This window comes from Camellia sinensis, chromosome 5 (assembly GCF_055761805.1).
Source record: "Camellia sinensis isolate YWXY chromosome 5, ASM5576180v1, whole genome shotgun sequence".
Lineage (NCBI taxonomy): Eukaryota > Viridiplantae > Streptophyta > Magnoliopsida > Ericales > Theaceae > Camellia > Camellia sinensis.
The window spans coordinates 211,547,571-211,560,986 of NC_138965.1; the positions used below are offsets into that span (position 1 = coordinate 211,547,571).

The 13,416-nt window shown below is 34.6% G+C and overlaps 1 protein-coding gene and 1 long non-coding RNA gene across 2 annotated transcripts; both read left to right on the forward strand.

The window, feature by feature from the left end:
* Nucleotides 1-660: 660 nt before the first annotated feature.
* LOC145791174 (uncharacterized) lies at nucleotides 661-895 on the forward strand. Its single transcript, XR_014331014.1, has 2 exons — nucleotides 661-809; nucleotides 845-895. It is a non-coding gene; the product is annotated as an uncharacterized LOC145791174 (long non-coding RNA).
* A 6,690-nt stretch (nucleotides 896-7,585) lies between these two features.
* Nucleotides 7,586-12,754, forward strand: LOC114311868 (anthranilate phosphoribosyltransferase). Its single transcript, XM_028258042.2, has 10 exons — nucleotides 7,586-8,124; nucleotides 9,079-9,555; nucleotides 9,665-9,822; nucleotides 10,148-10,231; nucleotides 10,326-10,378; nucleotides 10,519-10,600; nucleotides 10,988-11,095; nucleotides 11,190-11,313; nucleotides 11,513-11,598; nucleotides 12,298-12,754. The coding sequence occupies exons 1-10, from the start codon at nucleotides 7,746-7,748 to the stop codon at nucleotides 12,520-12,522; spliced, it is 1,776 nt and encodes a 591-aa protein (XP_028113843.2). The 5' UTR covers nucleotides 7,586-7,745; the 3' UTR covers nucleotides 12,523-12,754.
* Nucleotides 12,755-13,416: the final 662 nt, after the last annotated feature.

Below are 13,416 nucleotides of genomic sequence, written 5' to 3' on the forward strand. Positions count from 1 at the left end.
AAGTTAAATATCAAAACTAAAAAGAGAACTATAAATAAAACTAAAAGACAAATAATTAAATATAAGAGACAAATATGATTTTTATGATAAACATTCTGTTGAAAATAATAAATAAAAGAGACAAATAATATTTAACTAAAAGAAAAATAATTAACTAAAAGACAAATAAATATTTATGATTGAAAGACAAATAATATAAGAGACAAATAATTAACTAAAAGACAAATAAATAAATTTAAAAATAATATTTATGATTATTTATTAACATTCTGTTGAAAATAATAATTAATTAAAAATATTATGATTGAACAACAATAATTAAAAATATTAAAAATCATAATTAATATATATGATTTTTCATTATTAAAAATAATAATTAATTTTTTTGATTATTAACATTATGTAAGTATTTTGTATTCTAATTTATTAATTTTTTTGATCTAATTTTTTTTTTGGTTCTAAATATGATTGAATAACCTGGTTCTAATTTTTTTAATTTTTTTGTTCTAAATATGATTTTTTGTGTTCTAATTTATTAACATCAAATTATACCTCTGAAGAAAAAAAGAAGAAACAACAAAAACAACAAAAAAAATAAAGATGAAAGATTATAATTTATACCTCTCTACAGCAGGTCGAAGCCGAAGTCTCTCGGTCGAAGTCGAAGACGAGGCTGATGGTCGAAGTCGAATACGAGGCTGATGGTCGGAGTCGCCTCTTTGCTTAGATGAGATTAGGGCAAAAGTCAAAGTCGAAGGAGGGTGATGATGGTCGAAGTCCTCTTTGCTTCGATGAGATTAGGGCAAAAGGTGAAGACTTCACTAATTAGGGCAAATGGTCGAAGTCGAAGACTTCACTGATTAGGTATATACAATTTTTTCTTTTTTCTTTTTAATTTTTCTTAATATTGCTCCGGTACCCCTCAATTTTTCAGAAAATTTGATTTTTGCCCCTGCCGTACCCAAAATGCACCATCGGCGTACCCATTCCGTACCCAACTGAGGCAGACGTACCCGACCACTTTTTTGCCGTACCCGGTACGCGTGCAGCCGTACCGGTACACGTACCCGCACCCGCACCCGGTAAGTACCCGGTGCGTGTACGGCACTATTTTTGGAGTACCCGTGCTTCATAGGTAGAGAGAGATTAGTGAGAGTATTGTTCCATATCTCTTTCCTCTTTTTCATTTTTTATGCCAACCGACCATCGCCTCCGTCGCTACCAGCGATCTCACCGCTATTCTTGTAGATCCAGCAACATAGGTGTTTGAAACCACCGTATATATTGATCCCATCATGGTGGTGTCGACGAAAATAATTATTACGATGGATGCAAACGACTCCGGTCCGTTCCCCTCGGTAAAATGCGTAATCTCTCATCATCATCATCATCATCATCAACCATGAGGTCATTGGCAGTGGCGCGACCAAGATTGGACTATGTCCAAGTTTCAGATTTACGACGACAACTTTCAATCCCTTCGCCGTCTCATTTGTGGACTCCACATCTCTCTTTGGCGGTTCGAGCATTGTTGCGGCTCGGCTGCCGCCTCCATCATATTCACCAGATCTATACTGTTTCAAATTGAGAAATATAGATCTATGACCGCCTTCACCACCATCAGCAGAGGGAGATCAATGAGAGTATTATTCCATATCAAGTCAATTTATACATTTGTAACATTCACACAAGCTGTGAGTTATGGATACATCATGGCATGGATATATCATACAAGCTGTGAGTGACCAAATTCTTAAGCAAGGAGTGATAAAAATGGGTTGATCAACTATTTGAGAACGTAAGCGGTTGACCACATTCATTGTGAGCATCATTACTGATATGTCATTGATTTTGAAATTTATATTTGGTTATTTGGATTTGCTGGACCTATAAGGGGTGCTGAACGAATATTTTGATTCGTCCAAACTGATCGAACCAAACCGATTCGTCGTATTTTGGACAGATGCGTGATGACGAGCAGACGATTGCAGATTGATTTTTTCCAATCAATCTAGTTTTGGACGGATGGCGAATTTGAGATTCCATTGGCCGCAATCGAACTGTCAAACCGTGAGCACCCCTAGTAATTTGTAAGACTTTATGTTTTCAATTTATTTAGATATTCTGTTAGTATTTTCAATTAAAAAAGAGTTTAGATATTATGTGTTGTTTTTAATTTATTTTCAATTTAGAAATCTTTTTATCAAATGGCAAGTGTTGATAGTTTGTATATTTGTGTGAAAAATATAAGGCTCAATTTTGTCATTTTTAAAAAAAATCAAATTAAATTGTTTTTGATTAAAAAAAAGTAATGAAATAGTTTTGATAATGCATAATTTTCTTATATGTATTTATTATTGGTATTTGACAATTTATTTGATAAGCTTTTGGTTATGTTGGGTTGGATTGTTATCCAAAAAAACTATTGACAAATTGTTGTATTATGTTTAAAATTTGTAAAAATTTAAATCACAAACCGATTCGTATTCATTCGCCAATTTGTCAATCTGCTTAATCCGCATCCGCCAATTTGGCAGAGAGATGAGGATTGATTTTTTTCAATCTGTCAATTTGGCAAACGGATGGCGGATTGGAGGTTCCCCAGCCGCAATCGAACTGCAAGCACCCTAATATATATATATATTGATTTGTTGAATTGCACCATAATATATATATGACGTGGTTAACTACTCAAATTGAAATTTTAAATTTGATCTTGTAGAAACTAGATCTGCTCTCACGACTTCTCTAACTCATATATTTTTTTTTATTTTCAATTTGAAGTATTTTCTGATTTAATTTTGTTTAAATTTAGATTTAATTTTTCTGATCTGATCTAATCTAATCTTTCTTTTTCTTTTTTTTTTTTTTGGATTGGAGATCAAGGGATAATAGGGAAAAAAAAATAGAAAACACAAGTGTGTGTGTGTAGAGGGAGAGAAAGAGAGAGAAAAGGCATGTTTGGTTTGATAGACAAATACAAAAATTGAACGATAGATGCTTCTTTTAATGGGGTTCATTGAATCATAAATATGGACAAATAGACTTAGTTGTGAACATTGTACAGAAAAAAAAAATGACTTGAACAGATAAAATCAAAAAATCAAACAGATCTAAATTTTAAAAGATAGATAAAAAAATATTGAATAGGTAGGTAGAACAATTAAACAAATAGTTATAAATTTAAACCAATAGGGAAAAAATTTAAACAGATAAGTAAATAATTTGAACAGACAGATATAAGTTTAAATATAAAGGGAAAAATTGAACAAATAGGTAAATAATTTGAATAGATAGATATAAATTTAAACAAATAGTCAAAAAAGTCAACAGGTAAAAAAAGTCAACAAATAAATTAAGGGGTAAAATTGAAAACAAAATGTCTTTCAAAATTAATAAAAGAATTTTTTACCAAGCTATTTCACAAATGATGGATATCTTACCAATAAAAAATAACTACTAGATCTAATACCTTATACACTCTCTAAATTAGATTTATCACTAATTTTCTTTTTAAAATAATCAAAACAACACTTATAAGAGCATCTTCAACACTTCATAAATTTTTTTATTAAATTTGAGTAAAAATTTGATCTGATATGTTGTACTCGTACGATCTTTATCAATTATGCCAATCGTCCGGTCAGTCATCTGGTGAAGAGTAAAAATCCAGTTATCTACCAACGATTACTTATGAAATTTGATAAAATGTTAAATATTTCAATTTAATAAAATGGTTGGAGCACAATTTTCATTAACTTTTATTAAATTTAATTTTAATGAAACAATGGCAGAGATGGCCTAAGAGCATCTTTAACGGTGAACCAAACCTGGCATCAGATTTAAATTTTGGTGAAAAAGTCACTTTTTGGAGCTCCAATGGTTTCAACAAATTGGTATCAAAATGAAAATTCACCAAAAAATTCATTAAAGTGAGAACAGGGTACAAATTTCACTACTTTACTGTGCATGATCGCTGGAGGAGACTAACCGGTCGATCGGTTCCCTTTCAAATAGGTAGGTTTAAACTGGTCAAAAAAATTCAAATAGGTTAAAAAAAAAAAAAAAATTTTGCCTTACCGGTCGACCCTCTCCTTTTGATGCACGGTTGGAGGAAGAAAAATCAGATTGAGAAAATTAGTTTTTTTTACTCAAATTTAGTAAAAAATTTGGTTCACCGTTAGAGATGGTCTAATAAATTCTAAATTCAAATTTGAATCGAAGCCAATACACTTTTTTATTAAAATATTATTGTTTAAATTTAAAAATTAAACCCACATTTTAAATCAAGTAAAAAGTACAGTATCATTTTCCATCATCACGTCATATGCATTGTTTTGAAAATTGGATTGGACCGGTTCAATCAGTTGAACTGCCGATCAATCGGGGTTTCAGTCTGAATACACCTTCTAAATTTTTTGAAGTAAAAAATCGGCCTATTTCGTCGGGTTGATAAAATTGAAAATTTTGATTTTTTTTTTTTTTTGTGTGGATATTTTCTAACTTTGTTTTTATTTTTTATTTCTTTCTTATTATATATAAAAAAATTTAATTGAAAACTCTCTTTTAAGGGCCTCATTTTGTGAGGAGCCTCATTAAGAGTTTGAAATTGTTGTAAAAGTCTCTATTTATTTATAAGAAAAAAAATTCTTCGAAAAAAACTCAAGAAATCTATGTGGGACTCAATCAAATTTAATGGAGGGAAACTTTAAATTTTGATATCAAATAATTTAAATTAAAATCATATAGAGAGAATATTGAATATTTGATTTCCTCTTCTAAAATTAAAATTAATAATATTTTAAAATATCTTATTATATTTTTTAGTAAAACAAATATTAAGAGAAATATTTAAAATAATTTAATATTTTTAATTTATAATTTTATTACTTATATTTTTATTTAAATATAATTTTAATATATTTATTACTCACGATTTGATTATGATTAAACCGGACGATTGAATTGATAATCCATCTATCCAATCTTTTTTCTAATTCATTAATCAAATCCGATTTTTAAAACATTTGTCACATGGAGGGGCAGTCGGAATCCAAAACCATCATAGCACATTCTGCGCGCCTCTGGTATAAATTTAGGATGGTTTAGATTGGGCCGTGGTAAGGGTCGGACAAATTGTGGGCCGAACACATTTGGGCCGTGGTAGCCTGGGCCCATCCAGAAAGGATTTTCGCTCGGTAATGGCACAGTTGCTGTGAAACCGAGCTACTTGCTCGATAATGGCATAGTTGCTCGGTAATGGCATAGTTGCATAATTGATGTCGTATTAGCGGTCAAGTGAGGTTCGACCGAGATGTTCGCTGCCTCACTGGGTTCCATGGTTCATGCGTTAGCTCGGCAGGAAGGCCGACGGCTAACCAGTATAACTTATCCGGAGCTCGGCTAAGCCGGAATGCAATCGAGCTCGGTCGTCATTGAGCTTGGCGAGCGGAGCGCTCTGGCTAGCTGCGCAGCACGGCCGTTGACAGCCGAGATGCTGCAGCCCGGTGCCGAGCTCCCAGTGGTGTGGGCTGGCAGTTAGGTGATGTTCAGCTAGATTTGTGCTGACAGATGGGATAACAGCACCACGTGTCGAGAGACTAATAGGAGTAGATTTGGGGCGCAGAAGGTATATAAGCGAGTCTATGCCCCCCACGCTGTGGCAGATGAGCATTTGGTGAGACTTACACTAAACACTCAATCCCCTCTCTCACTCTATTCCTATGTGTGTCTAACTTGATCGTCGGAGGGGTATTCCGACCACACACTGCCGGGTAGCTCACCGCCATTGTGCTCGTAGGTCGATCGGACAGGCAGGAGCTTGGAAGAAAGGAGTACGGGCTTGCCGAAATATTTGCTCCCCGTACATTTATTACTCATGATTTGATTATGATTAAACCAGACGATTGAATTGATAATCCATCTATCCAATCTTTTTTCTAATTCATTAATCAAATCCGACTTTTAAAACATTTGTCACATGGAGGGGCAGTCGGAATCCAAAACCATTACAGCATATTCTGCGCGCCTCTGGTATAAATTTAGGATGGTTTTGAAAAGTAAGTTAAAAATTAATTTTTTTTTTTTAATTTATAAATTCATTTTAGGAAAATGTTATATAAATAAATAAAAAATTTACAAACTTTTCTTATAAATTAATGTGGCATGAAATGATATAATTTTAAAATATAAAATGAGACTTAACTTACTAATATTCTACATGACACATCAATTTATATATTTTTTTATTTGTATAGCACTATTCTTCATTTTATTAGCATAATTCATTTTGTGGGTGTTTGAAAAGTTACTATTTTAGTAGGTTATTTTAATTTTTGGTTATTTTAAGAGGTTAAAATTTTTATATTTGGGAAAATAGTTAGATTTTTTGTAGTTGAATGTGATATTTGTAGGAGAAAAAATAAAATAATTATGAATTTGATGTGATATTTTGTTTTATTAATAATTTTCATTTATTTTGTCTTTCAATACTATTTTAACCAAAAAAATAAAAAATAAAAAAAACTAAAAAACGCCTACTTCCCAAACACGCGTGAGGATCCTCTAGAGTGCCTTCTCTAGAGTGATCTCCTAGAGTGAACAATCGAAGGGCTGAGATTCTTCCTTGCCAAAATGACGTCGTTTTGGCGTGTAATTTGAAGAAATAAAGAAAAAAAAAAAAAAAACTCAGATTTGTCTCTGTTCTCTTTTTTTTCTTTCCCCAAAATCCAGTTGAATCAAAATCCATCTTCAAGTGCTCTTGCATTCTTTGCACAATCAACAGAAAGGGTGAGATTAATGCACAGCTACGAATATGTATCTCTATATGCATATATATATATATATATATATATATATTTACAGACCCCATGTATATTTTCAAGTGCATAGCGAGGTTGATTAATCCCCAAAACCCAGTTGATTAATGCTTCTTCAAGTGCTCTTGCTTTCTCGATTCCTTATCAACCTCGTACTAAATTGAATCAAAATCCATCTTCAAGTGCTCTTCCGTATCAACCTACGAATATGTATCTCTATATGCATATATATATATATATATATATATATATATATATTTACAGACCCCATGTATATTTTTTTTTTGATCAACAACAGACCCCATGTATATATGTATATCTATATGTATATTTACAGATTGAATCAAATGAAAATGGATTTTGATCCGTGAGATTTGAATAAATAAAAAAGAAGATTAAATCAACATAAGCATCATTTAGTTTCTTCAAGACAGAATCAAAGACGATGGAGATCGGCAGACATGGAGATCGGCGAAGGAGATTGTTCAGCTCATCGATGGATCGAAGACGAAGGCAACGTCGACAGACATGGAGAACGGCGAAGCAGATTGTTCAGATTGTTCAGCTCCTCTTCTCTCCTCTCAGCCCTTCTCTCTCTCTTTCTCTTCTCTCAGCCCTTCTCTCTGTTTTGAAATCTAAGTTTTTTTTTTGATTTTTTTTTTTTCAAATTTCACGTCAAAACGACGTCATTTTAACGAGAAAAAATCACAACTTTTGATTGTTCACTACAGGAGATTACTCTAGAGAAGGCACTTTAGAGGATCCTCGCGCCCCAAACACCGCTAAAATTTTTTGGAATAGAATAACATATCCCAAGGTAAACTTATAGCTAGCAAAGTTGGCATTCCCTTCATTTTTTTTGTTTATTGGGTAGATTCTCTCCCACGCAGACGCAGAGCATAGCCGGAGAGCGACACAGAAATCGCCATGAAAGCTCTGCTTAATTCTGACTCAACTACCATCTCCCCCATCTCCACCATCAATCCTCGAAACTTCACTCAACCGAAGATCCAAACCTCTCTTCACTTCTCTCCAAAAGATAACCACCACCACCACCGTTTGATTCGACGGAAAGCTCGGTTCACTGCGAAATCTGTGAGTGATTCGGCCACGATTGATCAACTAGGGATTCCGGAATCCGATTTCCGAAATCCGGCAGTTTCGACTTCGTATAGGAGCTCCAAGTTTCGGAAACCCAATCAGACCGTGTTGGAAGCTCAAGCCAAGGTCTGCACTGGCCCCACTCAGACTAGGCCTCTCACTGAAGAACAAGCTTTCAAGGTTTTGGACACCATTTTGAGATCAGGTCATAAATTTCTCTCTCTCTCTCTCACTCATAGCTTTTTTGTTCAATTTTATTTATCAATTTGTAGTTCAATACACTCCACTTTACTTATATATCTGTCTATATCATTCCCAATGTTTCTGGGAATTTGAATGTTTCTTAATTAGCTCATTTTGACAAATTTCAATTGTCTGCGAAATTCACTCTTACTTATGTTGGAGGCTGCATAACTCAATAATAATGGCATAGTTGAGCTCAGTAATCTTTTGTTTTTGGGATAAGATTGAGAGCTAAGTAATTAATGAATCACTTTCTAAAGAGATGCCTAATGCCATTAATTTCAAGTTGGCAGTGTGTTTTTGTCTACCCATTTTCCAGAATTTCAAATTCAGTAAACTCCGTGTGGATATAAAAGAATATGTATATATGTATATATGTATATATATATATATATATATATTAGAGAGGATGCAAAGGCGGAGCAGAGCCATAGATAATGTATTTGGTGCTTGTGAATTTCAGAACAGCTGGAAACATGACACATAACAAGTTACCACACAAAACTTTGAACTTACTGCCATGTTTCGACTTTCTAGCTCAGCGCAGTAGTACTCAGATTGAACTATCTCCAAGCTCCGGTGGAGTTGTTTTGTGAGTTCATCACCTGTGCCAACCCCGTTGTGCATTGCATTATTGTCCTATATAGTTCCTTTGAGTCAGGCCTATATATAACTAAGAAAAAGAAAGTATGGCCTATTGAAAGCCTATACTGATTTCTACATTAGTGAACAACAATTTTTGAAGCCTATGTTGGTCCAACAGCAATTTGATCCAATCCCAGCACCCTCACTCTCTTTTTTCCCAACTTTTTTGTTGATTCTAATCGGTCACTTATTTAAATTTGAGAAATGTTCCTCAACTTTGGCCCTTGGGTAACTTTGGATGGCTGATGCTTTTCTAATTGTGTGAACTCAGCTAAGGGAGAACTTAACGATGAAGAAGAAGTTTCAAAAGCACAGCTTGGGGCTTTTTTCGCTGCAATGACTATTCGTGCAAATGCGTTTCCTGAAGCTACCCAATGGAGCGAGGGGGAAATGCGTGCAATGAACACATATTGGCCACATTTAATTCGAACACTTCCCCCGGATATCATCTTCATAGCTGATCCTGAAGGCTCTATAATGGGATTTGGAAGTTCGATAGGGCCCCAATATGTTGGCAATGGTACTAATGAAATGAGACTGGTGGGTGCCCTTAGGGAAGTCTTGGCAGGGGGTCACCTAGGATATGAAGAGGTTCAAGGTGTTCTAAAAGATGTTCTTCCACTTAAATTGGAAAACAAGACATCAGCAAGTGAGTCACTGCTTTCAGCATTTTTAATAGGTCAACGTATGAATAGAGAAACAGATCGTGAATTGAAAGCATACTGCCTAGCATTTGACGATGAACTTGGTAATTTTTTTGATCCACCAATCAGCTCATATCGACTTTTAATTAATTGAACATTTGAAATCGATGCCTATCGTTGTTCTTCTTACTCTTCTTATCTACTGATTAGCAGGTCCCCCACCAATCGCTGATGTCAGATCATTGACTCATTACGGCGAGCCTTATGATGGGAACACTCGTTACTTCAGGAGCACACTTTTTGTTGCTGCAGTTAGGTCCTGTTATGGCGAATCCTGCTTGCTTCATGGGGTGGAATGGATGCCGCCAAAGGTCATCAGTTAGCTTACCTTGCCATTGTGGTCTCTGTGTATTACTTTTTTTATTCTTCAAACTTTCATTGATGGTGGCATCCGACATTGTGAAAAGCATCATTTGGATTTGCTGTTTATTGGGAATGGTTGTGTTAAACAGAGAAGTTTTGCTTGTATGCAAAATGCATCTTTACTCATTTGAGTATTATTATTTTCTTATTTCTGGTACATGAAACCTTTGAAAGGAAATAATAATAATACCGACAACACCATCACTAACAACAAAAAGAATAGACTAGTCAAAATTGTGTTTTATCCAAATTGAAAACGTCTTCTGTTTCCAGGGGGGCGTAAATGAAGAACAAATGCTGAAGTTCATGGGAGCAAATGTACAGTTGTCCCCATTGCAGGCAAAAAAAATTATTGAGGTCACATGCTTTCTTGCTCTGCCATTATTGTGATTATACTGTCTCTTAAATATCTTCTTTGTAGTATTTAACTTTTCCAAAATGTTTATTTCAGGATGAGGAAGTCGGATTTGCTTATGTAAGTCAACGTGAAGCTCTCCCATCTCTGTATGCAAATCTAACCAGATTATTTCTCCGTCAAACTTTTTTTTTTCCTGTTTCTTAAGTGGACATAGGCAATTTGCGTCCTGAAGTTTCCTTGTAGTCATTGTTTTTCTTTGTAGTCATTACATGTGTTGTTTTATCAGATATTCATTAATTGGGTTGAGGGAACATATAAAGAAACGCCCACCACTGGCAACATCTGAGAAGGTTCAGCAATTTGTGAGGGTAAGCAGCATTTTTTTTTTCAATGGGATTGCTCCTCAATGTGTTATATAGGTGCTCCTTTCTTCTTCTGACAGAATTTCAAGTAAAATGAAACTAGACAAACATATTGTGTAGATAAATCCTGTAACAAACATACAAGCTAGAAACCTGTTATGACGTTCTTTAGTTTTCGTTGTAGGCTCATAAGAGTTAAGACTCATTCTTCCAGTTTTATAGCTAATGCAAAATGTATCATTTGTGCCCTTCTCCACCAAGCAATACTGGCAAAAGAAATTATTTGACATTAATCATAGCCCAAATTCCATTCATATGTAAAAGGCATCCACTTTTTTTATTTCTCTTACTATCCTACTTTACTCATAATGTCAAGTGTTGGGTTCTCAATAGGCACGAGGGAGAGAATCAATTGTTGCTGGGTTTTATCATGAAGGTTATGAGGAACCACTTTTAATGCTTATGAGAAGAAGAGGTGTTCGTTCTGGTTTGGTGGTAAAGGTACTCAGCTCTTTAAAATCTTTTCTGACTGAACCCATAAAGAAACCTTTCCTTCTCTTGAAAATAGAAGAATAATCTAATATGGTTGGTGTAGGGTGAGGAAGGCGCCCTTTCAATGACAACAAGATTGAGATCATTGAGCTCATCAAAAGGCATCCCTGTGAATTACTGCTCAGGGTTCCGTTCGCTGAATGTAGCGCCTGCTTATGAAGCAGATGGTGTGTATCTTATAATGACCTTTTTTATTCTTTTTTCCTCTTATTTTTTTTCCCTGTTTAACCATTTATAGTTGGGGTCTATTGTTTGAATTGTGTACATATTTGAATGGCTAATGGCAGTATTTCCATGAAAGCATTATTGATAATTGAGCTCCTTGCATCATTGCATTGATTCTAAAATCTAGTTTCGATACTGCAGGTGTGTCACGTGAGAATTTCAATCTCGAGGTAAATGCCAAGGACTATGGCTTTGAACCCACTGATACTCCCAGAACTGATAGATCGGTAAGGTTCTAGATTCTGAAGTATTCTAGATTCTCTTTTTGTTGCCATCTCTTGTCTTCTTTGTTAGCTTATACCCTAGCTTTTGTCTGATGCAAATTTAAAAGAAACAGCACACCCAGGGGGCCAGGATTAAATTGCTCAAAATGATAAACAATTATGGCATACCTACAATAAGCCTATCTATCTCACTTCAATGCACATCAATTTTGTAATAAAAGCCCATGCTTTTCCATTCAATTGTGAAGTTGTTCCTTCAAGTTCTTTGCGTTGTGCATGCCATCATAATTAACAGTGAACTACTGTGAAATATTGTGACGGATTTGACATTTTTTAGTTATACCCATCATTCCATGTGATAATCAAATCTAGAGAAGGAAAAGGTAAAACACTTTATATTTTCAGGATTCTGATTTTGAACGTCATTTTTGGGATTCTAGATGTCTAATTGGGGTGCTCCCTCCAAAGAAGTTTTTAATCTAGTTGGTTTCTAATTGGTGTAAGAATCCAATTATTATTTTATTTTAGAAAAAGTTTTAAGTTTACTGGTATGGTTGGTTCAGGTTAAGTCAGGGGATTCTTTTTTTTCAATCCGGCTGCTTCTGTTTCTTTCTCAAATGGCTGTTTACTTGATTTTCTCTCTTGTACAAGCTTAGGTTTATGACAAGACTGACTAATGATGACATTTCCTTTGAAAAACAGGTTTCAAGGAATATAGAATTGGGTTTAGCAGCTCTACGTGGTGAGAAAGGCCCAGCATATGATCGAATCGTCTTAAATGCTGGAATGGTAGATCACTTACTTGGATGTGATGGTGCACAAGATATATCCTCGGCCCTGGATAGAGCCAGGGAGGCCATTGACAGTGGCAAGGCCTTAACCCGGCTTCTAAATTACATAAAGATCTCGCACAGATTGAAGTTGTAAAGTAGGTTTTCATAGGTGCTTGCCTCTTGTGTTTTTTTTTTTTAGAGGTGACTAGTGTAATTTTCAGAGTTACATAAATCAGTAAATGGGAGTGGGGAATAGATTACTTACAGTTTCTTGGGGGGTAATTTAGACAATTTGTTTCGGTAGTTACACTTGTTTTGGTCACTCTTGTAAGTGTTGCCCATGGGAACAATTTTGATTTTATGCTAGCAGGTGTCATGTATATCTATCTCCCAGCATGGAATCCTTTAGTGCTTTTTGTGTTTGTGCTTGTTCGAATCTTATAGATGGAAGTTGAATCATTTCAGAGTCATTTGCATTAGGTTGTGACGTAGCAAACCAGTGGTTAATTGTAGGTTTGAAATGCCTCTCTCTCTCTCTCTCTCTGAGGGATGAGCATTCAAGCCTAATGTGAAGGCAGGCTGAGAGATTCTTGCAGTATATCTAAATCCTATTTAAAAGAGTGCTGATATTGGCACTTTATAAATTATTTTGAACTTCTCAATTTTTAGTTTTTTCTTTTTTATTACAATAATAATTTTAAATAAAATTATTACAAAGGATATCATTAATTTTGAGACATCTCCTTTCACAATTAAACCTAGGCTCACTATATCATAAATTAAGGTTTATGAGAGTATCCATCTCTATCACAACCTATCTATCTTCTCCAAATCCTACCTTCAAAATCCATCATCAAAACCTTGAAAACCCTTTAGCGGTATTATTCCTGTAGTAATAGTGGCAACCATTTGATTACCTATGCTTTTCCGGCAATGACAATGAGTGAAAGTTTTTTTAGCAATCACAACTTTATAAGACAAGAAGAGTACAACAATAAAAGTTTAGAAAAGGTTCGTAACTTTGATGTTGTTCTTAGCTCAGAAGAGA